Raw genomic sequence first — 24941 nt, 5'->3', positions numbered from 1 at the left:
GTGCCGCGCTTTGCTTGTGTGTGCAGAAGTGGTGGTGCTCCGTTCTGCTGTGTCCCGAGCCTCCTCGATCGGCGTGAAGCGGCGTGAAGACGTCACGCCGAGAGGGGGGGCCCGCCATACGAAGGCTCCGGTCGTACGCGGCAGGCAGAGCCGAGCCCACGTGTTGCGACGCCGATAAATTTCTCCGGCTACTGGCGGCGGGACTGGGACAGAGCTGACTGATGTCTGTCTGTCCGCAAGCACGACCGCAAGCACGACGAATCAGAGTCAATTGCAGGTAAGGACTTTGCAGAAAAATTTTGTATAAATTTTTAACAGGAACTAATGTCAATACTATAGAATCTCCAATTCTAGCCATCTGTTCTAAAGGGTGCTGGATGTTTGATCCAAAATTTGATAAGCCTCGCAGCAGGTGCCGCGATGATGCACTCAGCTCGCAAGACCCATCAATGGAATGCCCAATGAGCAACGGGCAAAGTTCAAGTGAAGTGCACAACGTGTGGCTATGGTGAATTGACTCGAAACATGTACAGAAGTTGAAAATTGAGTCAAGAATGATGCATTGATCGGGAGATAAGAGTTACTGCAGAAAGATGGCAAGAGATTCTCGCCGAGGAAGAGATCGGAACGCACGCATGACGCAAGGATAACAATCTCTGAAGATGGAACCTTTTGCCCTGCAAAGATGACGAGATCATTTATTGTTAATCGGATTAAATTAGTTTCTACTTGAATTCGAATTCTGGTTTGAAATTATATTAGATTTCCCAATTCCAATGTTCATCTTTGTTTTTTTTTTTAAATCGAAATATTGACCTTTATTAAAAAGCCTTCCGGTCATATATCCTCGAGTTTTTAACCTTCTCCACTCATTCCAATCATGCATTAGCAACTCATGTAGTTCTTGAATTTTTAATTTGATCGATATAATTCTTAAACTTTAACTCAATGTGCGATGTGGTATCTGAATTTTTAATTTGACTGATATGGTTCCCGAATTTTCGAAACATGTTCAACTTAGTCCTTTGGTTACAGTTTAGAGACCATATCGGTCAAATCAAAAGTTCGAATATCACAAGTACATTGCATATTAAATCAAAGTTAATGAACCATTTGTGCCATTATCCCGAAAATCTAAGTCATTCAATAAAAGTTTCATGCAATTCCCTTATTATTTCTAGCCTACTCTTTGTGCAGTATTAGTAACTCCAATTTTGCAAAGACTTTGATATCACAAGGTATATTACAATCCATTTACTTCGTATTTGAATTGAAATTACACAAGTTAATCGGTCATCGATCAACCGCGATTGGACTTTAATTACTAATTAAAACCAAAGGGAAAAATTGTCCAAAAAGTTTTATATTTGCACGTTTGCCAATGCAATCTTAAACTTTTTAAATTTATGGATTCAGTCCTAAACCTTTTTACCTTTTGCCAATTCGGTCCTATTGGCCGGAAATAGCTGATGTTTACGTCGGCCATCTTAAGTGGCACCGTCGGTATTGACGTGAACAATTTTTAATAAAATTTCAAAAAAAAAAATTGCCCTTTTTCTTTTTTATGTTTCCCTTTTCCTTTTTTTTTTCCCCTTTTTCCTTTTCTTTTCTCCCTCCGTCGGTGCTCAACCTCCATCGGCCTCACATGAGTTTGCCGCCTCGTCTGATTGGGCAAGGGCAACCCTCGCCTAGAGCCGGTAAGGGTTGCCCTCACCGAGGGATGGAAGGGGTGAACCGCCCGAGGCCGGCGGAGGGGAAAAAAGAAAAATGGAAAAATGAAAAACATAAAAAAATAAAGATAAATAAAATATTATAAAAATTATCTACATCGGCGCCGACGGTATCACATAACATGATTGGCATCGACATCGACGATTTCCGGCCAAATGCAAAAGGTTTAGGACTTTTTAACAATTTTTTCGAAACCTAATGAATGGTAAAATACAAGCAAGGGACCATTGGCGACGGCAAGCGGCAAGACAGAAGGAGGCAACCATAGATAAGGAGAATTCTCACCATAATTTTCACATAGAAGAGTGGTTTAGTTGATTTGGAGTAGCATGTCCAGTTACCCCCAATTAAAGGAGAACCTAATCCTGGCAAAGCATTTTTTCCTTTTCCTTTTCCTTTTCCTTTTCCTTTTCAATTTACATTTGGAAAAATTCGCACGACAGCGTAGCGTTTGTTTGGTCGAAATTGCTTTGTGATAAAATGTCTTTCACCGAAATTTATTTTTCGGCTTTTAAATGTGATAAAGGGTACTGTGCCAATCTCGGATAGGAGAGATCCTAAGAGTCAGAGAATTAGCGCGTGAAATTTTTGCAAAGATTCCAATAGAATAATACAAATGTTACTCCATCCAGAGTTTAACTCGATGGAAGGATTTCGTAAGTACAACTCAAAAGGAATCGATACGGATGGAATGAAAGAAATGATACAAAAGTAGACCAAATCAGAGTTTAACTCGATGGCCTTGCTTTGTAGGTACAATTTCTTCCACGGAACGACAAACCAATACATCCAAAACAATGTCATAATTTGACTCGATGACAATGCCTTGAACATGCTTCGATAATACACCAAAATTTAACTCGATGGCGCAGCATCTGGGATAAAGATAAACACCAAAATTTGACTTGACGACAAGAATCTTGAAAGTTATAGCTGAGGAAAGTAAATGCAGCGCAATAAGTAAAGATAAAGATAAATTTGTTGATTTGTTCGAGGGAGGTTGCTCTTTGTGGATGCATAGTGGTATTTATAATGGCTGGAGTGGTAACTACTCTTCGGTGGTAATAATCATTACGTGCCAACAGTTGCTGCCTTCTTTGGTTTTTTCGAATTCTTTTTGACCCAGTTTTCAAGCGGTTAGTTGACTCTAGATAACTGATGATGTTGGCGCCTTTCTTCAATTTCCTTTTGTGTCAATCATGCCCACATTCTTCGCATCTCGAGGCTTCTAAGTTCGGAAATCCTATAACCGTCGATGGGACTCTTATTAGCTTTCTTTCGATCGTGAGGGTATATGCCTATATCCTCCATATTCTACAGACTCCTTGACTTGTTTTCAGAGGCTGTTCAAATCTTTTCCTCCTTGAATCTGCCCTCCCGCCATGGTATTCAAGGAAATAACTTTCATATACTTTGGCACTCTTTGAAAAGACCTTGAATCTGGAGGGATTGCTTTTTGTTGTCGCTCAATTTACTAACGGGTTTGACGATTTCTTCAAATGATGCTTATCGATACCATCACTTGCTCTACACGAGCTTTCTTTATTCTCTCGCGACATGCCTTCTCCTCACGTGTCTATCATGTGTGTTGACTCTTCACGTGTTCCGCTTAAGTGTCGACTCCTCATGTGCTTGCACAGGTGTTGATTCCTCACGTGATTTGCGCATTTGTCGATCTCCCACGCGTGCATCACGTGTTTCAGTGGCCGATTTGTTTTGAGTGCCAATAGCGTTAATCACGTCGGTGACAATGGTCGCCCACTCTATCTCTTTCTCGCATTAAATTTGGGAGCACGAGCCTTGCCTGACGACGATCGCCTTTCTCAGGGGCCTGCCGTGAGGCGGTAGGGAGGCCTAGGCAACTACCACCTCACGGTGGTTTCTGCCATGGCATCACGCGACCGAGGACGAGTTCAATTCTCACTAACAATCCGACTAAAGAAGCAAGACAGCATGAGCCAATTTCCGCCCTTTTGACCCGAAAACCCTAAGCTTAGGAATTGCACATAGTAGACAGAATCGAAGTTTAACAACCCACGAATCCGATTTTAATACTGTAGAGATCAAATTGAACTCGAATTGCTCAACTATGAAGGTCAACTTACTTGTCTCGACATCAAATTCAACTTGAATTGCTCAACTAATCGCAGAAGAGTAATGCTAGGGATGCTAAAGCTGGTTATTAAGTTGATATTTTAAGCCGGGGGGGCAATAATTTATTATTAGTCATTTCGAATACTAATCTCCCGATTAAGAGCCCATCTTTAGTCTGCCAGATTATTTATATGTCGATTTGGTTTCCGTTGACTAATTAACGAAACATTGATACAATACTTTACGTAGCAGAGAGCATGTGATTTCAACAATAATTTAATACGACAAAGTGACATTGCCCAATAATATGCGGAAAATAGACATAAAATCCAAACAAGGAAAAGGTAATGATATCGTTATATTTAATACGATGAGAACGTATGGTCGAAAATCGAGTTTCACGCGAGTCCCTACAAATCCGAAGGTTACATGTTCCTAAGCTTCCGTATCTACCTAATTTCTTTATATTTCCACTTAGGATAAAAGAAAAAATATTTCTTTTATGTTTTCCCGTCGAAGCTTAAGATACCATTTAATTTTTTAGTAAACTTAAGAAATAATATATGTGCATTTATGTAAACCATGAAATTCTTTTGAAGCGTTTCGATTTAGAAGAACTCAAAGAAAGGTTCAAAAACATAAATTAAGTATTATATAAGGTTAATATCACGAAAAAATGTAAATTGGTACACCCGTGATAAATTTACCCCAAACTATTTTTTTTATTATAAAAAACTCTAAACTGGCATATCGTTGACAAATTTACCCCAAATCGGTACAACCGTGACAAATTTACCCTCCGTTAGTTTTTGTTTAATTTTATCGTCAAATTGTTGAGTTGGATGACACGTGACAATTCTTGGATGCGCACGTTTGAGGTTTTTACCCTCTATTGTAGGGATTTGGAGTTTTCATAATATTAATTCAATTTAACGGAAACCATCGAAGGGTAAATTTGTCACATGTATACTAGTTTGAAATTCGTGGTGGTCAAAATAATTAGTTTGGGGTAAATTTATCACAGATGTATCGGTTTGAGGTTTTTTACGATCGAAAAAATAGTTCGGAGTAAATTTATCACATTTGTACCGGTTTGAAATTTTTTATGATCAAAAAATTAATTTGAGGTAAATTTATTATAAGTGTATGAGTTTGAGATTTTTCACGATATTAATCCTAATATATATTCATATATTTATGTATATATAAATAAAAGTCAACATGAGAAAAGCTGAAAGTTTCGCGCGCTTAAATTTCTTACAACTCTCAACAACTCATGAAGCATTTTCTTCTCCGAAATATTATATATATACACACGTACCAACACATACGCGCACATACAGACCATCAAAACACAGACAGAAGCTCACGATGTCTTCTTCTTGTACCGGTCCTATCAGCAGCGAGATCGACATGAAAGGCGTTGACCCTTCTCCGTCCCCTGCCCCCACGACTGTTCGAGCCACCGTCGTTCAGGCCTCCACCGTCTTTTACGACACTCCGGCGACTCTCGGTCTTGATTTCGACCTATAAAGTCTCCGTTTCTGCGTTCCCTTCCTTGTTTTTTGGGATTAAGAGTTTCTCTTTTGAGTGCAGATAAAGCGGAGAGGCTATTGGCGGAAGCAGCCGGACTGGGGTCGCAGCTGATTGTGTTCCCCGAAGCCTTCATCGGTGGGTACCCTCGGGGGTTAAACTTCGTCGACCGCTCGCCCAAGGGCAAGGAGAGTTTCCGCAAGTACCACGCCTCGGCCATTGATGTGCCTGGTGAGATCTTTTCTCCCACTTTTGGGTTTCCATCTGCTTTTTGTTCGATGAAATGACTGAACCAGTTGATGGGTTGTAATGTTACTTCTGTCTGAGCACTTGTTGGGGCTGAAACTCTGGTTGGTTGGAGGGGAAGCATGGTGTGGGAGCTCAGATTGGAATGCCTCACCGTATATTCATCCGTTTTTGACCCGGATCAATATCCATGGATCAGGCACAAGGCACAGTCTGCACCACCAAATGCAAAGGATTTCATGCTTCAGTCACATTCGCGCACTTTGGCTCCATCATCAAGATGGATTTTCTGGTTATTAAGGCGGAAAAAATTGAAACTTTTTGGCAGTTTACTTGGTTCAGGAGGGAAATGTTAGCAGTCACCCGTATAAAAAAAATTGTCTGTGATGCATACTCAAATTGATGGGTTGGAGTTAGAGCCCAAAGAAGAGAAATGGCTGAGATGGCTTTTTTAGCACTCATCTGTAGAACTAGAAAGCCATCAAGAAGGTCAATAGTCTCAAACCATAGAAGCTCAATTTTCTGTCAAGTCCTCTTTCTTCGCCACCAAATCTGGACCTGTTCATTTCTGTGATTGTGATCAATCCACTGAGAGGAATTTTCACTTGCAGGGCCTGAAGTCGAACGTCTGGCCGCCCTGGCTGGAAAATACAAAGTGTACCTGGTCATGGGTGTTATAGAGAGAGACGGATACACGCTCTACTGCACGGTCATCTTTTTCGACCCTCAAGGCCAGTACCTTGGGAAACACCGCAAACTCATGCCGACCGCTTTGGAGCGTCTTGTTTGGGGTTTCGGCGATGGGTCGACGATCCCTGTCTTCGATACGTCCATCGGTAAACTAGGCTCTGTCATTTGTTGGGAAAACAAAATGCCGCTGATGAGGACTGCTATGTATGCCAAAGGTAAAATTTCGCATATAATCGCAATAGGGATGATTCCACAAACCTGTGATTTATCGACTCGTTTAGAAAGTTAATGACACATTCAAAAAGTTACCTTCACCCCTTGAAAATTAGCAATCGCATATGAAGAACTGTCAGTCCTGAATTTGTAGAATTTTCCATCTTCAGTGCTGCGATTAACTTGTGAAGTCGTCCTGAATTCTTCAGGCATTCAGATATACTGTGCTCCGACTGCTGATCCTAACGCAACCTGGCAGTCGTCCATGATTCACATTGCCCATGAGGGCGGATGCTTCGTGCTTTCGGCCAATCAGTTCTGTCGAAGGGGGGATTACCCTCCTCCTCCCGAATATGTTGTTAGCGGGACCGATGATGATCTCTTGCCGGACTCTGTCGTGTGCGCCGGCGGCAGTGTCATAGTTTCGCCATCGGGTACAGTCCTTGCCGGGCCGAATTACGAAGGAGAGGGTCTCATCACAGCTGAGTTAGGTAATTCAGTTGCTCTAAAGAACTTTACCTTCTGACTATATTTTGATCTGTGAATCTGGTGATGTTGGGCTTCACGGCCACTTGTCTTGGAGAAAAGATGTGCGCGCTCACTTCTGCTATTGATGGGATGAAATGCAGATCTTGGAGAAATTGCGCGGGCGAAGTTCATGTTCGACGTCGTCGGGCATTATTCGCGGCCTGATGTGTTGAGCCTCGTCGTGAAGGACCATCGAGCTAGTCCTGTCACCTTCACCTCAACTGAGGGAGCCCTCTAGGCGTCTCCCGATTTGCCGCCTCTGCTTCATGCCTAGTTTAGGATTCGTCGCATGGCGATGCCTTCTTCTAGGGGCATTGCTCCGCAACTTCAATTTCTATGTCGAATAACATGCTGTGTCTGAGAAAACCAGTTTGCGTCTGGCCAACGGCAATGGTTGACGGTCGAAATGGCAGCCGTCGTCTGAGACGACAGTTCGTTATCTGTATTCTGTATTTCGCGGAATCGTGTATTAAAAATAAATAAATTGGGGCTTTGCGTGGGAATGGATTTATGTGCATTTTCACATTTGAAGATTCGTATATGCAAAATGAACAAAGCGAAACAGAGAAAGTCAATCGAAATTACGTTAAAACAAGAGTGATTTAAGCATCTACAGCACGTGATAGCATGGCTTTTACAAGATGATAATTGTAGGACCACGACCGGGCAAGAACACGAGAATCACTGACGAAAGGTCTAGAAACCTCCCGCGGCTGCGAAAGTGCGAGGACTAGCGACTCAGATCGAAGTAGTGGGATCAGTGCAAAGTTGACGTTTGTGGAGACAAACCCATCTCACATCTTTCTCTCTCTAAGCTCAGACCAGATGGCGACAAAACTTAGCTCCGACTCGGAGCGAAAGCAAGACCCACGCACAGAGAGACGCACAAAAGAGCAATGGCACTGGTTCCATCTGATCCCATCGACAACGGCCACTCCCTACCCCTCATCGCCGAGGTCGACATGTCCTCCGACCCCTCCGCCGCCGCCGTCGTCCGCGGCACCGTCGTCCAGGCCTCCACCGTCTTCTACGACACACCCGCCACTCTGGGTACCGTCTTCTTCATCTCTCACTCTCTCACTCTCTCTGGGTTCGGTAAATTTGACGCCTTTTTTACTTCTTTTGTGGGATGTGATTGTCAGATAAGGCGGAGAGATTGCTGGCCGAGGCGGCTTCGTACGGGTCTCAGCTGGTCGTCTTCCCCGAAGCCTTCGTGGGAGGTTACCCCCGCGGCTCCAATTTCGGCGTCACCATCGGCAATCGCACGGCCAAGGGCAAGGAGGAGTTTCGCAAGTATCATGCCTCCGCCGTTGATGTTCCAGGTACTAGCACTACCACCATGTTCCTGTGCCCCTCAAATGACTTAAATCAAATCTGTTGACTCCAATTTATTTGACGTTTGGTGGGTGTTGTTTTTTTTTTCCTTTTAAGGGTAGTTCATTCTCACCCAGCTGCGATGATTCGTAATTTCCAGTGGTGGTTCTCTATTTGAGCTCTGTAGTGATCCACTGACCCTAGCTAAGTGCAAAAAGTCCGTCGAACACCAATATTCGCAGTGTCGAAGCAGAGTCTCTTCTTTTATCTGTAGTGTGATGAACTTGCAGCAGCCTAGATACTCATTGTTCTGGGGAACGTGTGTCCAATGACTTTCTGTTTCCGACCTTCTTCAAATAGCTGCTTTTTATATCATGTGATCGATTAATATCGCTTTCGTTTCTGCTGTCTTGTCTTCCTCATATGTGCCATGATCGGTGCTTATGCAGGCCCTGAAGTTGATCGGTTAGCAGCGATGGCTGGAAAATATAAAGTGTACCTGGTGATGGGGGTGATAGAGAGAGATGGATATACATTGTATTGCACAGTCCTGTTTTTTGATCCTCAAGGTCGTTACCTTGGGAAGCACCGCAAAGTCATGCCCACGGCTCTAGAGCGTGTCATCTGGGGATTCGGTGACGGGTCGACCATTCCGGTGTTTGATACGCCGATTGGGAAAATCGGTGCGGCCATTTGCTGGGAAAATAGAATGCCACTTCTGAGGACAGCAATGTATGCTAAAGGTTAGCTATTCTGCATGCTTGTAGCTTGTTGTCTGATGTAAAACTAGAATTCATCTCCCAGGCTCTTTCATCTCCACTGAATGGCATGTATCTGCTCTTTGTGACCATGTGGACTTGAAGGGAAGTATACAATTAAAAAATAGACGCGCGCACTGACAATTGCACACTGTCTTCTGAAAATTTGCTGCATAACACAGCTGGTGATCCGTTTTTGCCCAGTAACCATGTTCATGTTGACGTTCTTACTTTAGCATAAATTTTGTGTCACAATTGGATATGATAATGATATTATTCTCGGTTATAAGTTTTAAAGCCTCTATTAGGCTGTCAAATTGGTGTCCAATCCATCTGATCGGGCTGACTTTCATTACCTCCACTGATGTTGTTGGAACCAATTCCAATATAAATTTTGGAAGGTTAACCATCACAGTCATTATCAGAATGTGATTGACCATGGATTGTTGTCTGTCAATGCCTTGTTGAATTGAGAAACCTTCCAGCCTTCTGTTCAGGTTGGGCTTCCACGAGTCATCATGCTGAAATAGAAACTGTGCTTAGCACAGGAACTGTATTAGGTGAACTTGATGCTGGAAGGATTGAGAAAATCCAGTCTTTTTTTTTTTTTTTTTTCTGTTGCAGGTGTTGAAATATATTGCGCACCGACAGCTGATGACAGGGAGACTTGGCAAGCATCTATGACACATATTGCTCTTGAGGGTGGATGTTTTGTTTTATCAGCCAACCAATTTTGTCGTCGGAAAGATTACCCACCTCCACCGGAGTATGTTTTTGCTGGAACAGATGACGATCTTAACCCAGATTCTGTCGTATGTGCTGGAGGCAGTGTAATTATATCTCCGTCAGGAAATGTTTTGGCTGGACCCAATTATGATGGCGAGGCACTTATCTCAGCTGACCTTGGTATGCTCCTTTCATCCTGCAGCTCGCGCGCACTTTAAATCTCTGGAACTTAGCTAACCGAGGAGATTATGATCTCATGAGAGTTGTTAGGGCTTCAGGTTTTCCCTTATGAGCTTGATTTACTTATGGTCTAATGGTGTGCAGATCTTGGAGAAATAGCGCGGGCCAAGTTTGATTTTGATGTGGTTGGGCATTATTCGAGGCCCGAGGTGCTCAGCCTGATCGTGAGGGACCATCCGAATAACCCAGTTACCTTTGCATCGACATCCGGGAAGCCTGAAGGCCCTTTATAAATAGGTTATGTTTTCTTTCACGGAGCCAGGTCCAAATCATGGCGAGTAGTGCCGAGAATGCTGCTCCCAGTGGGAAACCTCCTGATGGTTTGTTTGAACTTTTTCTACTTCGTGGGCTATTGTAAATTCTGCTTGATGGTTGAGGAAGCAATGCTATGTCTCAGTTGCACAGTAAACATGTCTGGACTCTGTACAATACGACTCCTTGTAATTAGTCTCCATCTTGACAATGAAATGGGATCGTTAATGGCTTTCCTCATGGATTGACTAGATCTTTTCTTTTGGAAGTTCAGTGACAATTTTTCTTCTCGCGCCCCTGTTTTCGCTGCTGCAATATTTTCCAGTTCCATTCACCTAGTCTTATTTCGACAGTCAGTTGCCTCATAACAAATGCCGGCCCTTGAGCCAGAGAATCTTTCGGCTGGTTGACGAGGATAGAGTTGTTAAGTAGCACATAGAATGATGAAGAGCATCTGTGGTTTATACTCTCGTGGGGAAGTTTATTTAAGTTCTTTCAGGCAGATGACACCGGTCTTACAACCTAAGACAGAAGCAACGTCAATATGGTACTTAGCAGTAAGACCTGAAATTGCAAATTGGGATGTTCTTTACACCAGCACTAGACCAACAACACATATACAATTATAGTATCAAAAATTCGCGAATAGGACTAACTGGAAGACATCATTTGCTCGCATTTTCTAAGGATTCCCTGCCTGATATGGAGATGGGTGGAAAAAAATGGAAAAAAAAGAACTCTCTTTTTAATCCCGACTCGCTTCAATTTCACATTCATCACTTGTTCCCGCAGTCCGACTTTCCATGCTGTGATGTTGCAGAGGCAAGGACTGGTGGCTCCATGGCCGGATTGGACTGGCGAAATTCAACAACTGATGGTCCTTAAGGCCTGTGAGCGCTCTGTTTCTTCTGGTTTCATCTTCCTTGTTGCTGTCCGTTTTAGCCTGTGAGAAGAACTCTACTAGTCTCCCTGCGTCAAACCCGTTTAGTTTGTCATGAGTTCTGGAGCCCTCGTGAAGATTCGCCCCTTTAGAGTTTCCTCTTCTCAAGGAAATGCTTTCCCATTGAATTTTGTCGGATGAAGATCTCCTCCCATTGAAGTTGAACTCATTATCTACCGAGACCCTTTTTGAGTTCTCTTGACTATTATCGTCGTGCGCGTAGCTCCACTTGTAGCTCCTGGTGTTATTGTCCATGTTCAATTCGATCGAATGAAGATCACTTTCTGCGGATTCATTTCCTTCACATTCCTCTCCATCAGCTTCTTCTTTTCCCTCCTGGAATAATTCATTTTCAGCGCATTCGAGATTGATTTTGTTACTCGGGAAAGCCTTGAGCTCCTTGGCTCTCTCTGATTTTGGAGAACTCGAATCTTTACTCGTTTTGGATCTCATGTAGGCCTCGAGCTCGGCCCTCAGCTTTTCGACGGCTGCGTTCTTCTCTTCAAAATGGTACTTAGCCTCCGAAAGTTTCATCTGCACCCTCTCCTCCCGCAAACCATCAGCTAGCTGAAGCATTTCCCTCTCCTTCTCCACCTCTTCGAGAACTTTGGCTGATTCTCTCTTCAATTCTTCAACTTGTGCTCGGTCCTCTCCAATCCCACTTGCTAACTCATCGCAGACCTGCTCCAGTATTTCCTTGGCCCTCTTCTCGCTTTCGAGCTCTTTCATTGCCCTGGAAAGAGAGGACTTCATGCCTGCCAGTTCTTGGCCAAGCTTTTTGTTTAGTCTCTCCGTCTGTCTTCTCAATTTCTTTTCCACATCGACTTCCTCAGCCATATGTGAAATAGCACTGCGGATTCGTTCTCGCTCCTTTCTTCTCCAAGATGCCTTTTCTTCTGCAAAATGCTTCATGAGGAAATCAATCTGGTGAGAATGAGACCGCTCTTCATGGATCAAATGTTCAACCTGTATGATGGAACGATCGAGCTCGATTCCTAAGGCCGAGACGAGGGCTACAGTTGGTTTATGTTGCTTCTCAAGACCACCGACGCGAAAAAGAACTTTCAGAAGCTCCTTCGACGTGGTTAAACTACTGACGACGTCCTTTAGACGAGTCCTTCTATCCTCGGCCCGGTTCTTGCCTTTAGTGGCTTCAATCTGCATTTCCCACCACACATACAAAGCATGAATTCTCTCACCTTTCAAACAGAGACATACAACAGAGGACAGGTTTCCTTTTTCTTTTCAGCTCATTCAAAAGAAAGTCCTGTAGATTTTAAATGCCAACATTACTCGCGTAAAAAAATTGCAAAAACGATTCACAGTAATCTCGAGTTCATTTGTTCAACTAACGAAAATGAGCAATTTAGCAAAAACTAGCGACGATTCTGCTCGTTCTGTCTCATATGTCCTGTCGCTAGCATTCACTTATAGTTTATAAGCAACTTTACCCTTTTGAGTATTTGATTTACCTCTATCAAACTGGCATTGCTATATGAGTCCTGGCCTCCTTCTATGTAATCAGTGATCAGAAGTTTCTGAGAAACTGCGGACCCTCTTCTCCGGTGATTGCCGCCTCCAGCTTGACCCTTCCTCTGCAATTAACAGACAAAAAAAGTTTGCAATTTGCCATAACTTCCATAAACATCTGGACAAAGCTAACATTCTCCCATGAATTCTCACGTAAATGGAACTTCCTCAGTCATGAATCTTAAGATAAACAAGTGGAGGAACACATCCATCAATGAAGAATCTTAAAGCCTAACCTGAAGAAGCACAGGGCTGTGATTCGGAACAGACAACCGAGGGACCAGAGAACCTGAATGTGACAACCTCGCGTCTTTCTCCCTTCTTCTCGACAGTTTCTGATCCATCGTCACATCCAAGTCGCTTCCCTCTCCAGGCGACGTCACCCCATTGATTTCCCAGAGAGTAGCCGCTAATTTCCTGGCGGAGACGGGCACTTCCTTCTTCACTCTACCCCCGCCATTCTGAGCCGCCAAGCAAGCATTCGGCACCATCAACGGAGGCGATTTCGCGCCCGTCCTCCACGTGGGAACAGGGGTGCTCGACCCTGCTCTTTTGCCCACCAAGATCGCCCTTTTCAGCCTGTACCTCCTCACCAGTGACGACGACGACGAAGACGAGCAACCCCTTTTCCTGATCTTGCACTGCCCTCCATCCTTCCCCTCCATAAGCGGGGGAAGCTCCCGTTCGCTTCCAAGAGGACCCAGAAAGAAGGTCAGTGCTGGAACCAAATCTTGACCGCGACAGCCCGCTTTCGCAAAAGCTCATGAGAGCAACATCAGGGCCGTGACCCACTTTGAAGAAATTTTTGAAAGGGGAGGTGAGGGAGAACGCCTCAAAGCTCCATGGGGGGAGGAAGTGTACGGGGTCGTTTGATCAAATCTCTTTCTTTTTGGCAAGTCCGGGCTGTCACCTTGATTTCCTCAAAGGAAGAGACAATCAAAGATTCTTCGCCCCGCCCCCAGCAAGTCTTAAAGATGGCAGAGGAACTTGGGAAAGCGGTGTTGCTGTGCGAGTGGTGGGCTGTCGAATTATTGGAGGAAGGAGAGGAGAGAGCCTTTGGCTGGCGAGATTCAGAATTCTGGAGAGGGAAAAAGGAAGAAAAGAGAAGTAAAGTTGAGGAGAGAGAAACACAGAGAGAGAGGTTTTGCTCTCTCCCCTGCATGTGGAAGCTAATGATTATGTGGAAATCTATTCCTAACCCACGAATTTAATAAGCGCGCCCGTCCTTCTCGTTTCAAGATTTTTATCCTAATTCGCTAAACTATGCCCTCCCCAAAATACGTGCTTTTAAATTTAGGTGTTAGTCCGAGGAAAACCCTAGAACCGATACACATGTAATAAATTCATCCCAAATCAATTTTTTTTACTTCCAAAAGCCTCGTGTTAGTACAGTTGTGACAAATTCGCTCATTGTTCATTTCCAAACTTTACCATCAAATTGTTGAGTAAGTTTACATGTGACAGTTAATTAGTGTACCAATTTGAAAATTTTACTATCCGTTTGTCGCATGTATACTGGTTTTCCACATTGATACAACCGTGATAAATTTAACCTCTGTCGCCTTCCGTCAAACTTTACTATCGAATTGCTGAGTTGGATGACACGTGGCAATTGATGATGGTACAAATCTAAAAATTTTACTATCCGTTTGTCACGTGTGTACTAGTTTGGAATTTTTTATAGTATTAATTCAACTTAACGGAAAATAACATAAAGTAAATTTGTCGTAGGTGTATCAGTTTAGGATTTTTGAGGGTAAAAAAATTAGTTTGGTGGTACTAACACTAAATTTAACATGAAGTTGAACGCGGTTAACAAGAACCCAACAATGCGATTTTCTGCTTCGAAAAACATCTTCATTCGAATATGTTGCGCTAATCACGTTTTATATCTTTATAAGGTTAATAATAAATTAGTTTTTATTCGAACCAATTTTCGCAAAATATTATGCGAAGGAATGAAAAAAAATTTACCCAACGACATTTATTTATTTATTTTTGGTCGACAACGACATTTGATTTTACTGGGGGGGGAGGATTTACCGCGATTTGACGCAGAATTGTAGATCCGCCCAATCACAATCCAAATTCTTTCTTCGTTTCAGTGGGCGATTGAGAGCGAGGGGGATGCTGACGTGGCGTCCACGTAGGCAAGCCGCCGTCAATGGGAGGCGTGCATGTGTAAGCTCTTTACAATCTTGACCGGGTTGGGCGTGTTAATTTTGTCCCCCACAGTTGGAACTGCTCCAAATCTCTTTAATTTGCATTCGAAGCCCCTTAACTCCGCGGTAATATTCGCCCGGGCCCTTCTACCGATGCCCAATTCACGTTATTGCCCCGCAATTGACTTCGACATTTACTATGATTTCCTCATCCTCGGAGGCCACTCAAATGAAAATTCAAATACTATCGACGGACAAGGAAAAAAAGAAGCAGAAATCGCATGTTCGGTCGCTAATTACGGAAAAAGAGAAGTGCTTGTTAAGAAAAAAAAAAGGAAGCTACAAAAGTCACGGAGTCCGCGTGACGAATCACATGAAGGCCAAAAATCTTGTTGCCTAACATTGTCAGATTGAATGCTTGACTATGCTTTATTTTCTGTGAGGGTGTGAGACTCTTAGCAACCTTAACCTAACATGTGCCTTTTGTTTTTTTCACTTAAATGAAGACAACATGGACCTCTACCAAACATGGGTGTCTTACAATATAGCTCACATAATTGCTGTCCTTGGAGAGCTTGGTTAAAAAAAAAATTTAGCCCCTTGTTCATTTGGAAATTTAGAAAAAATAAAAATTTAAGGGTTTATGCCCCCCCCCCTTTTTTTTTCCTACACATAGAAGAGGTTGTTTCCTTATGGCTTAATCAACCCTAGTGTCCCAACTTTTCTTCTTCTTCCATCGTCGAATTGGATTCGGATCCCCTACCATAAAGGTAGGGGTGACATTGAGGGATCCGGGCCATCCATTTCAAAATAGACGACCCGGATTCATCCACATCACCTTTCAAAAGGGAGGGAAATTTCAAAATTTTAAAAAAAGTGATGTGGATTAATTCAGGCCGTCCATTTTTTATTTGGACGGCCCGGATCGATCATGTCACCCCCAACATTGCCAAGGGGATCTAGTTCCGACTTCGACCCCTCTAAAAATCATCAAATCGACTTTAACTAGAGACGTGAGAGACCATGGAGCGCTAGGGAGCTTCCCTTTGCGCAATGTGCAAACCATATTCGCCCATGTAATTATGCTTCCAAGGATGATAGGAAAGTACGAAAAATTACAGAGTTGTGCGGTACATACGTCTTGGCTGGCTGTGAAAGTCGATGTGAGATTTCATGTCATTGTCAATGGACATCGTAGATACGCATCATCAGACCAAGACTGATTTTGTGTGTGTGTGTGGGGGGGGGGTCGAACTTCTTGAAAAAACAAGGGTATTACATAGCTTCAGAGCTTGAAGTCGAGTTCGAAATTTGACAGTTTTATTGAGTTCTATTCCCTCTCTTTTTGTGTTTTATCCATACTATTCAATTGTCCGACAGATAGATTCATACGTAAGATATGTTTTTCGAACGTAAGGATTGAACACACAATGAAATGAAAATAAAAAAAATCTGATATACATCTTGATTCGTGGCTTACTAGTTTGATTTTTTTTTATTTTTGGGGCAAAAAAGGGGATGTGTGACGATCATGATGCAATCATTGGAGCATATAAGATAGGCAGAATTATGAATTGGAGAGAGATGAGGAGGATAAGACTTGTTGAGGAAGAGGAGTTTGTGTGAAAGAGGAAGGACCATAGGACAAATAGAAGAAAAACTTGGGGAGGATGGAGAGGAGAAAGGTCCGAAATTTTAATAATTGCCGACCATCGAATCGGTGCCAGATGAGAACATGTCCGGGAGAGAGAGGCCACGAGGTGGGCCCACCCCCCTCGTCCCCGACTAACGGCTCCATTTCTTTCTTTTTTTTTTAATTCTTTTCTTTGGGAGTTTATTCCTAATTTACATATTTCAATTATTAGGATATTTTATTATTAAAAGAAAATCTTCAAATAAGTATATGAAGTGGTATCGTTTTTTTCGAAAAGAGTTCAAATTGAACAGTGTTTTAAATAATGGCATAAAGTGGCCAATTAGTCTCAAATGGAAGTTTGAATTTGCCGGCCGGTGAGCGCTTGGTTTTTTTCGATTGCCGGAACAAGGCATTTTTGTCCCGCACAAAAATCTGGATAATGAATAAAATGAAAAAGGAAAACTGAGAAAAAAAATTTCAAATCAAAAGAGAGAGATTGCATTTGCATATGGTGAGGGTGTGCATCACTGCCGCTTCGACTTTAATAGTGAGTGCCTTCGACCCTCGCTAGGGGTCAACCGATGCTCAACTTCATGGCGTAGCTCAATGCTGGACCTCTCCGCGCTCATCTAGCTCGACGCCATGGCGGAGGTCGAGATCGATGAAGAACGGAATGAGGTGCACTAGAAGGCTTGCCCTTCTTGAATACGCTGATATTGAAGACCTTTGCACCATTTGAACGGGTTGAAGCTTGACCATGGATCGATTTTGATCCACCCAGGCCGGAATCTTGTTAATGGATTCAAACATGACGCCAAACCCAATAACCCAATTGTCGACGCATCGGCTTCTGATAGCTCGAATGTGGAATCTCCGGGAGCTGGTGATACTCTAATTCGATTTTTAAGTATACAAGTGAGATGCATAAGAGGACCGACCCGGCTACTTCAGGTTCTTATTTAAAATAATGTCCACTGTAGGCCCTCTATTGAGAAAATGACCATACTTCAGGTTATTATTTGAAATTTTCTCATTGTTAAATATCTTTCAAAAAAATAAGATGCATCGGATCTATCTTTTTGCCTGTGATAATTGAAGGCGAATCTTCTATATTTCGTTCTAGGAGTAAGTATATAGTTTGCCCTCATAATATAGCATGGTTCCGTTCGCTTTGGATACTCTGTCCACAAGCACACAAGACGCATTGCCGATTAACGAGTTCGCAATCTAATGATGCCGATGGGTAAAAAGAGGAACAGAGATCGAAATAATCGCTTGGACATGACGCGAGCCTTCTTTCGAGAAGTTTGAGAATTCCGTTCATCTCACAAGTACAAATAGTTCGAACTTTTGGAGACGTTATAAAGTTAGCAATGACATATTTCGAAGGAGTCGTTTGAGATTTTGACTCCCATCCTGCTTGCGCTGCAAATATAAGGTGCATTTATTGTGATTTTAGAGTTTACCCGTGACGAGTTTCTAAATACAAAATAAAGATAATTGGAGTGGGCCCAGGTAAGACCGAGGGACACATGGTCTGCCTGTGACAGGGCCAACATCGGCCCACATTCGGTTCAAGTACAATTTTGGGTGGGTTATAGATGGGTCCCACCGGACCTACTTGAGTGTGGGCCCGCCTTCAATCAGATGTTTTTTAATTTTCAAGGCCCCCCCCTCTCTCTTCTCTCTCTCTCGTGGGCCGTGGATTTCCCCATGACGTCGGGCGGTCGGCCGAAACTGAAAAGAGGGAAACAGTTTTTTTTTTTTTTTTTTTTATTTCCCGAGTTGCCCTCGTTCACGTCCCGGTATTTAGATTGTGATTGATACTGTCTATCACGTGATTGCCGATCCCGCCTTTTCTTTTATCTTCCCTATTCACGGTTGAGTGATCTGCAGGAACTCTCAATTTGAAAGTATTCGGTTTGCACGCAATCGATGACACTTTAAATAAAAAAAATCTTTCGGCTTCAACATCGAAAATCCTCCGATGCCCGACAAATTATGTCGTTATTAGAGTTAATACTCTTCATTTGGTTATCGGGTAGTCTTCACACGATCAGATGACCGCCCATATATGAATCGAATATTGTGCATTCCCGATAACACTAATTCCACCGTGAAAATGCCGACATATCATGTTGCGATCAGAAGCTAATACTTTTATGCCTTTCGTATGTGAAACACATTATGACGTTCACCCGATTTCTTTAATAATGCAACGTGATCTAACGAGCGTGTCATAACAAGGTACATGCATAAGGGTGCTAGCGACCCGAGACAATAATGCATCGGACAATCGTCGAGGGAAGAGGGCAATTAGCACATCTAATCGGCTCACGACTCGATAATTCGATCTTTGTTTTTTCCTCCAAGAAGGCACGTAATCGCGCGGTTGAACTTATTTAAGGGTGCCGCACTCGGCATCCTATACGCATGCTCTTCCCATCACGTATGCCCTAGATTTTTAATGAAAGCAAATTCCACCCACGTTGGTGATAGCAACCGAGCATGGTACGAGCATAAGGAAAGTCCAATACCATCTATTTAGCAAAGATGACAAGAAAACGACAAGTCTCTTGGTACGATAGCTTTTCCCTAACCCAAAAAACAAAACTCCCAATTTTTATATAAACAAAAAGGGGAAAAAAGTTCACCCCAACACTCGCCCAAAATTCATGTCGCGAAACCGATTGATGGGGACAGTGACTATACTTCGCCAAGAAATGTTACGAGTTAGTCTCGGGAGGGCCAAGTGCCATGGACCGTCGCATTTATGGAAGCGTACTATGGTCGGTTTCAATCGTTTTCTCGCGACACCACCAAAGGCGGGGCTTTCTCCTTTAAGCCCCGTTCCTAAATCCTGTGGGATGGTAATGAGCGACAGGTCGCATGGCTCCATCCCGACTCTTTTGGAATGTAGCTCGTGCCTGTAGCTCAATTATTAGTGCATGGCAATGGTGGCATGGTGCCCATCCCTCAGTCGTATGACACATTTTTTTTTGTCGGAAGAGACATTTTCATTGATAATGATCAAGGTAGAATACCCGAGAGATGGGCTTCATTACATAGTAGATCCCAGAGAGCTCGGGGTGGAGAGGATACCCAGTTTCGAGGTAATACTTTCTTTCTTTGCGTCTTGACTTACCTAATCTGCCACCGTATTATACTCTCTAGGACGGAAAAGTACCTTAACTTTAGGGAAATTAAAAACCAAGTTTTTACATAGTAAAACCGAAACATGGGCCTCCCAAGAGAGAGGTGATGGGCTTGATATAGTCATATGATACATTAGATGGCAAAACACTCCACCTGTTGAGTAGTCTTGGGCTTCTCTCAACCCAAAAACTACTTTAAAAAATGAGATTTTCCCTTATACTTATAAACAAATCACCAATCCCTTCTATAACCGATATGGGACAACTCCAACAATCTTAATTCAAAAGCTAACTCAAATGATGGGATTTTCCCTCACACTTATAAACAGACCACCAGGTACCGGCCCTTTTCACAACCGATGTGGGACAATTTTAACACCGACAAGTAGGGTTCCATTAGGGACTTCATGTGAATTCTCTATTAGGAAAGCAAGTGACATTGTTTGTCCGAACTCATCGGCTCCTTAGCCACCGCACATCGGAAGGCCCCCCTCCGACATCACCTCCCTTGTCATAGTCTACCCGTAATCTTGTAGGATTAGCGTGTGACGGGATCGACCTACCGCCTTACTTCAATAATTCGTTGCCCACGAAATTATCGTAATTCATTGATTGTGCAAGATATAATAAGTAGTTGCACCATACATTATCCATCCGCGAACATTATTTCTCAGCGAGCTTGTCATAGAAATAGGGCTCATGAAATAACAGAAAATCACACGCATAAAAAAATAAAAAATAAAAATGAGAAAGATCACAAGATACACTAATTAGTTACGACATGTTCATGCCATGTCCATATTTCCAGTCTGATTTGTCTAATCTTGTGTATTATGTGAAGTCAGGAGATGTTGAGAAATATCACACGACAAATATGATTTCCGCAAGGTGAGAAGGAATTGCCTTGTGAATTATGCAACATTCGTGAAATGGAGGTTCGCAGTATTCCTGGTTTGTTTTCAGAAACATTTTGGGCTTTTGTCCAAAGACAATATTGGTACTTATAAGTAGGCCCGTGAAGAGAGTTGGACTCGAATACTACGCACACCACAACCAACGTAAATATTTCCCACGCTTTAAAGGAAGAGAGAGAGAGAGAGAGAGAGAGAGAGAGAGAGAGATTGATATTTTGAAAGCAACGAAATGAAAGTGAATTTTGAATAGTTGGACTTAGTGAAAATGACACAAATGGTCCCTGAACTTTGGCTCAATACGTAATGTGATTCATAAACTTGTAGTTTGATCAATATGGTCCATGAATTTTAGCTCAATGTGCAATATGATCCGTGAACTTTCAATTTATTCAATGTGATTTCCAAACTTTTGAAACATGTTCAACTTAACCTATGAACCGTAAGAAAATGTTCAAAGTCGTTCTAGAACTAGAATTAATAGAAGGACTACATTGAACATTTTTCTATTATTTCGGGACTAATTTGGATATGTTTCAAAAGTTCAGCCACCATATTAGTCAAATTAAAATTTCATGGACCACATCACATATTGGGCTAAAGTTCAGGAACCATATTAGTCAAATTAAAAGTTCGGGGACCACATTGCACCTTGAATCAAAGTTCATTGATCATTTGTGCCATTATCTCTTCAAATTAAAGAACAAATAGTGGCAACAAGATTGATCCGACGAACCATTTATGTCGGATTTGAAGATGGATCTTGCGCGAAACTTGGAGGGCTTAAAAATAGACAGGTCAAAATAGGTCATAAACACTTTTCGGGTATGAGTTGAGCATACGTTGGCTCGAATATGGGTTACTAAAGTTGTATGGCAATAAATGGGTTATAAACGGATTCATTGGGTCTATTTGGATCGGACCATTTATGACTCGATTCACCCGTTTGATGAGTCTATTTGAAGTGAACAAGACAGACCATCAATCATGCTTTCGGGTGTTTGAAAATTCGAGATCTTGAATCTTGACACGAATCTTCACCAAGAAAATAGCACCACGGACTTGGCTCTTTTGATTACAATATTGGACTAAATTGGCGCAGCTTCTTTTCTAGGATCCAGTCACATGCGAGTACATGCTGCTAGTTTCTTGGGGAAATTTTTCTAGTTCACACAAGTTGGGAGGCTTTTATATGTATACACATTACATATTGTCGCGAGCGCGCCACGTGGTGCCACGTCACATATGTATGTGTGTGTGTGTATATATATATATATATATATATATGTTATTCTTGCAGTCAAGGTAAGTTAGCTTAGGCTTGATAAATAATAGTATCGTTTCTCTAGGCCTCCTTTCTTTCGCCTACTTATGCTGACACTCCTTGTTGAAGCTCAAATTGTGTGCGCAACTTTTCTTGATCTTTATGAGAGTCAAGGGTGTGAGTCTTTAGTTTAAACATAACATCATCTGCTTCACCGAAAATTCACCTAAAAACTTATGACTTTCGCTAGATAATCACTTTTTTCTGAAGAGTTAAGTGGGGTTGAAAACGGACCCATGATAAATACATCGACCGATTTATCAACACATCCTCTCACGTAGAAGCCGGGTCAGTGAGCCTCACATTTCCAAGAAAGAAAATGGGAGACGTAAGCATAATGAAAAAGACAATCTAACGAGCGGATAACGAGAACAACATGCGTACGAGGGATTTACAGAATTTAAACTCACCCTAAAGTCGTATTAGACACTAAATTTTTTTTTTCGAGGAATTTAAGTGGGTTAGAACCAAAACGTCGGTCCATAAAATACCTTTGGATTTCGAGAAAATACAAATACCTTTGGGCTAAAGGCATGTTTGGTTCAATATTTGGCCAAGAGACTTTGGAAAAATGCAAATATCTTTGTGCTAAAGAATTTTTTAAAATGCAAGTAATGCTTGGTAAAATGTATTTTAAAAACATATTTGGAAAACAACTTTGACGTAAATGTTGTTTGGTGAAAAATTTACTTTGTAAAGTATTTTTATTTTTTGAAAAAAAAAGCGGTGGTTGGCGGACGACGGCGTGCGGCCGGCGGCGGAGGTCCGACGAGCGGCGGCGGTCCGGCGGGCGACAAGCGGTCCGACGCGCGCCGTGGCGATCCGGCGAGCGAGCAATGGGCGATGGCAAGAGAAGATGACAAAGTTAAAATAGAAAAAAAATTAATTGCATTTCGCAAAGTTCTTTAGCTCAAAGTACCTCTAGGTACTTTGAGCTAAATGACTTTAGAGAGCATTTGAGATGTAATTGCATCTTCCCAAAGTGAGTTAAAAAAGTAGCCAAACACCATTTGCATTTAGCCAAGGAATTTTAGAGCCTCAATGCTCATTTTCAATGCCTAATCAAATAGGGCCAAAGCATACCTTCAAGAGACGTAGTGTGAATTCAGCTACGAATAAAGTTGGGAAGTGGATGGAATTTGGCATTCCAAACACGTTTGTCGAGTTTTTTCCATCGTGGATGAGGGACCACGAAGATGAAGATATTACTTTGGAACGCGACTTTGCTCGGTCAGCCCCAGCACCCCAAACCGTTCCATCATCTTTGCGCCAAGTCAATGGTCAGGATCGGCGTGCTGCGTATTACGGTCTCGTTTCTTGTTCACATTTTTTTTTTTCAGGCCAAGATCGTATTTTTCTACTTCATGAATTGACCCTTTTCCGCATCTTTATGATCTGATCGGACTTCGATGTCGTCCGTCGCCAATCGATCGGTCCATTGCAAGCCATGATGAACCGCCGTAGAATTCACCCGCGAACAAATTGAAGCTATAAATCACATTGTCCACTATATATTGGTCGAATGAATTGATTTTACAATGAACCACTACTAACGAATGTCGTGACCTTGTTCACCAGACAGAAGCTCTGTCTCTGTTTTTACATAATCAAACGCATCACCGATCGGCTTGATGTCGGCCATTCCATGATCTGACCAGGCGGCGACGAAGAAAACAGGAAAAGAGAAGAATGAACTAATTCTGTAACTCTAACTAATCTCTTCTTTCATTCTCTCTGCCTGTAATGGTGTTGTGTAGCTATAAACCTTGGGCTTACTGCTTGAGCACGCTATACTTTAATGGCTGAACATTCCGGCACTGGTTCGGTTTTTTCATCTGAAGAGGATGAACGACCAGAAGCCCACGAACACGGTGACCCCCACCGCGATGCACACCAAGTCCAGCGCCCTCTCCCTCCTCTGCTTCCTCTCCTTCCTCTCCCTCTTTCTCGCCTCGTGCTCCTCGAACCTTTCTTTCCCTTCGCTCTCTCTCTTCGCCTTCTTCCTCTCTCCGTTCTCCATGGCCTCCCCCAGGATCGCCGCACTGTCCCTCCCGTTCAAGATCTTCCCTTCCATGTCCTCCACCTGAAAGCTCACCTCCCTCACCTGCAGCTTCCGGCCCTCCTTCCCCCCGCACGTGACCGTCGCCGTGCACTGCACGTGCTCCGCCGCCGACCCCCGCGGCCCTCCGGCCAACACCATCACGTACTGCGCCTGCACGTCCCCAGTCAGCCAGTGCCGCTGCACTGAGACTGGCCTCCGGGTTGAGAGGTTCGCTGTGCGCCTCCGGGCCGGGTCGACAAGGATCCAGCTCAGGGACAGGTTGTCCTCCAGGTGCCTCAGCCAGGCCTCATCGTGCATCCCACCGGGTTTCTGGATCCGAGTTGGAACGGACTCTTTCAGGTCGAGCAGGTCGACTCGGAAGGGCGAGCACTCGAACCACCCAGACGCAGTCTCTGTCTCGTGGACCTTAGAGTATATTGGCTGGCCCTCGTAGTGGACATCGACGGCCGAGATCAAATTCTTGGCCGGGGGCGGGGGAGAGCGGCGGCACTGCGGCTTATGGTGGTGGAGGATCGGGTAGGAGTCGGAAAAGAAGGAGCGGTAGCCAGAAGGGAAGGCAGCGATGGCCTCGGCAACGCGGGGATCACTGACCGAGGGCCACGCGGCGACGCAGATGTCTCGCCAGAGGCAGTCGTCAGAGGAGAGGGAGTGAAGCTGGGAGGAGGCGGAGGTGGCGGCGACAAGGGCTGGGCCGTCGAGGCGGGTGAGGATGTGGGTCCGGATTATGTCCGGGTGGACGGAGGTCAGCATGGCGGTGGCATCACTTCCGGTGGGGGCGGTTGATGAACAAGGCATGGTGGTGCTTCGGTAGTGGTTTGTGGGAAGGTTGGATTTCGTTTCGGTTGATGTTGTTGTTGTTGTCGTACGGGGGCGAGGGAGAAAGAGAGCGTGAGAGG

At 43.4% G+C, this 24941-nt stretch overlaps 4 protein-coding genes across 5 annotated transcripts; 2 read left to right on the top strand and 2 right to left on the bottom strand.

The window, feature by feature from the left end:
* The first annotated feature begins 5142 nt into the window (after positions 1 to 5142).
* LOC115735251 (bifunctional nitrilase/nitrile hydratase NIT4B-like) lies at positions 5143 to 7550 on the top strand. Its single transcript, XM_030666387.2, has 5 exons — positions 5143 to 5338; positions 5422 to 5589; positions 6216 to 6509; positions 6717 to 6998; positions 7137 to 7550. The coding sequence occupies exons 1-5, from the start codon at positions 5197 to 5199 to the stop codon at positions 7271 to 7273; spliced, it is 1023 nt and encodes a 340-aa protein (XP_030522247.1). The 5' UTR covers positions 5143 to 5196; the 3' UTR covers positions 7274 to 7550.
* A 214-nt stretch (positions 7551 to 7764) lies between these two features.
* LOC115735250 (bifunctional nitrilase/nitrile hydratase NIT4B) lies at positions 7765 to 10560 on the top strand. Its single transcript, XM_030666386.2, has 5 exons — positions 7765 to 8085; positions 8178 to 8357; positions 8799 to 9092; positions 9732 to 10013; positions 10158 to 10560. Exons 1-5 carry the CDS (start codon positions 7932 to 7934, stop codon positions 10304 to 10306), a joined length of 1059 nt encoding a protein of 352 aa, XP_030522246.1. The 5' UTR covers positions 7765 to 7931; the 3' UTR covers positions 10307 to 10560.
* Positions 10561 to 10802: 242 nt separating this feature from the next.
* Positions 10803 to 13941, bottom strand: LOC115735247 (sodium channel and clathrin linker 1). Of its 2 annotated transcripts, XM_030666382.2 has the most exons (4): positions 13032 to 13941; positions 12738 to 12860; positions 11082 to 12423; positions 10803 to 11018 (listed from the first exon to the last, which is right to left on the bottom strand). In XM_030666382.2, the coding sequence occupies exons 1-4, from the start codon at positions 13458 to 13460 to the stop codon at positions 11008 to 11010; spliced, it is 1905 nt and encodes a 634-aa protein (XP_030522242.1). In that variant the 5' UTR covers positions 13461 to 13941; the 3' UTR covers positions 10803 to 11007. The 2 variants fall into 2 exon arrangements, with proteins under 2 accessions (XP_030522242.1, XP_048139738.1); XM_048283781.1 differs by having other exon boundaries at positions 10803 to 12423; positions 13032 to 13940.
* A 9829-nt stretch (positions 13942 to 23770) lies between these two features.
* Positions 23771 to 24941, bottom strand: LOC115735310 (F-box protein At2g27310). The gene has a single exon (XM_030666502.2). It carries the CDS (start codon positions 24838 to 24840, stop codon positions 23815 to 23817), a length of 1026 nt encoding a protein of 341 aa, XP_030522362.1. The 5' UTR covers positions 24841 to 24941; the 3' UTR covers positions 23771 to 23814.

This window comes from Rhodamnia argentea, chromosome 8 (assembly GCF_020921035.1).
Source record: "Rhodamnia argentea isolate NSW1041297 chromosome 8, ASM2092103v1, whole genome shotgun sequence".
NCBI lineage: Eukaryota > Viridiplantae > Streptophyta > Magnoliopsida > Myrtales > Myrtaceae > Rhodamnia > Rhodamnia argentea.
Note: the sequence above shows the minus strand (reverse complement) of the source record. Positions and strands in the feature narration are given on the sequence as shown.

What these genes read in the sequence shown, in the direction of transcription:
- LOC115735251 (XM_030666387.2), top strand. Translation starts at nt 5,197, where the DNA reads ATGTCTTCTTCTTGTACCGGTCCTATCAGCAGCGAGATCGACATGAAA. An exon ending in CTCGGCCATTGATGTGCCTG is followed by an intron (nt 5,590 to 6,215) that starts GTGAGATCTTTT and finishes TTTCACTTGCAG; the next exon opens with GGCCTGAAGTCGAACGTCTG. An exon ending in GACTGCTATGTATGCCAAAG is followed by an intron (nt 6,510 to 6,716) that starts GTAAAATTTCGC and finishes TGAATTCTTCAG; the next exon opens with GCATTCAGATATACTGTGCT.
- LOC115735250 (XM_030666386.2), top strand. Translation starts at nt 7,932, where the DNA reads ATGGCACTGGTTCCATCTGATCCCATCGACAACGGCCACTCCCTACCC. An exon ending in CGACACACCCGCCACTCTGG is followed by an intron (nt 8,086 to 8,177) that starts GTACCGTCTTCT and finishes TGTGATTGTCAG; the next exon opens with ATAAGGCGGAGAGATTGCTG. An exon ending in ACTTATCTCAGCTGACCTTG is followed by an intron (nt 10,014 to 10,157) that starts GTATGCTCCTTT and finishes AATGGTGTGCAG; the next exon opens with ATCTTGGAGAAATAGCGCGG.
- LOC115735247 (XM_030666382.2), bottom strand. Translation starts at nt 13,460, where the DNA reads ATGGAGGGGAAGGATGGAGGGCAGTGCAAGATCAGGAAAAGGGGTTGC. An exon ending in ACAGCCCTGTGCTTCTTCAG is followed by an intron (nt 12,861 to 13,031) that starts GTTAGGCTTTAA and finishes TGTTAATTGCAG; the next exon opens with AGGAAGGGTCAAGCTGGAGG. An exon ending in GCAATGCCAGTTTGATAGAG is followed by an intron (nt 12,424 to 12,737) that starts GTAAATCAAATA and finishes TGGGAAATGCAG; the next exon opens with ATTGAAGCCACTAAAGGCAA.
- LOC115735310 (XM_030666502.2), bottom strand. Translation starts at nt 24,840, where the DNA reads ATGCCTTGTTCATCAACCGCCCCCACCGGAAGTGATGCCACCGCCATG.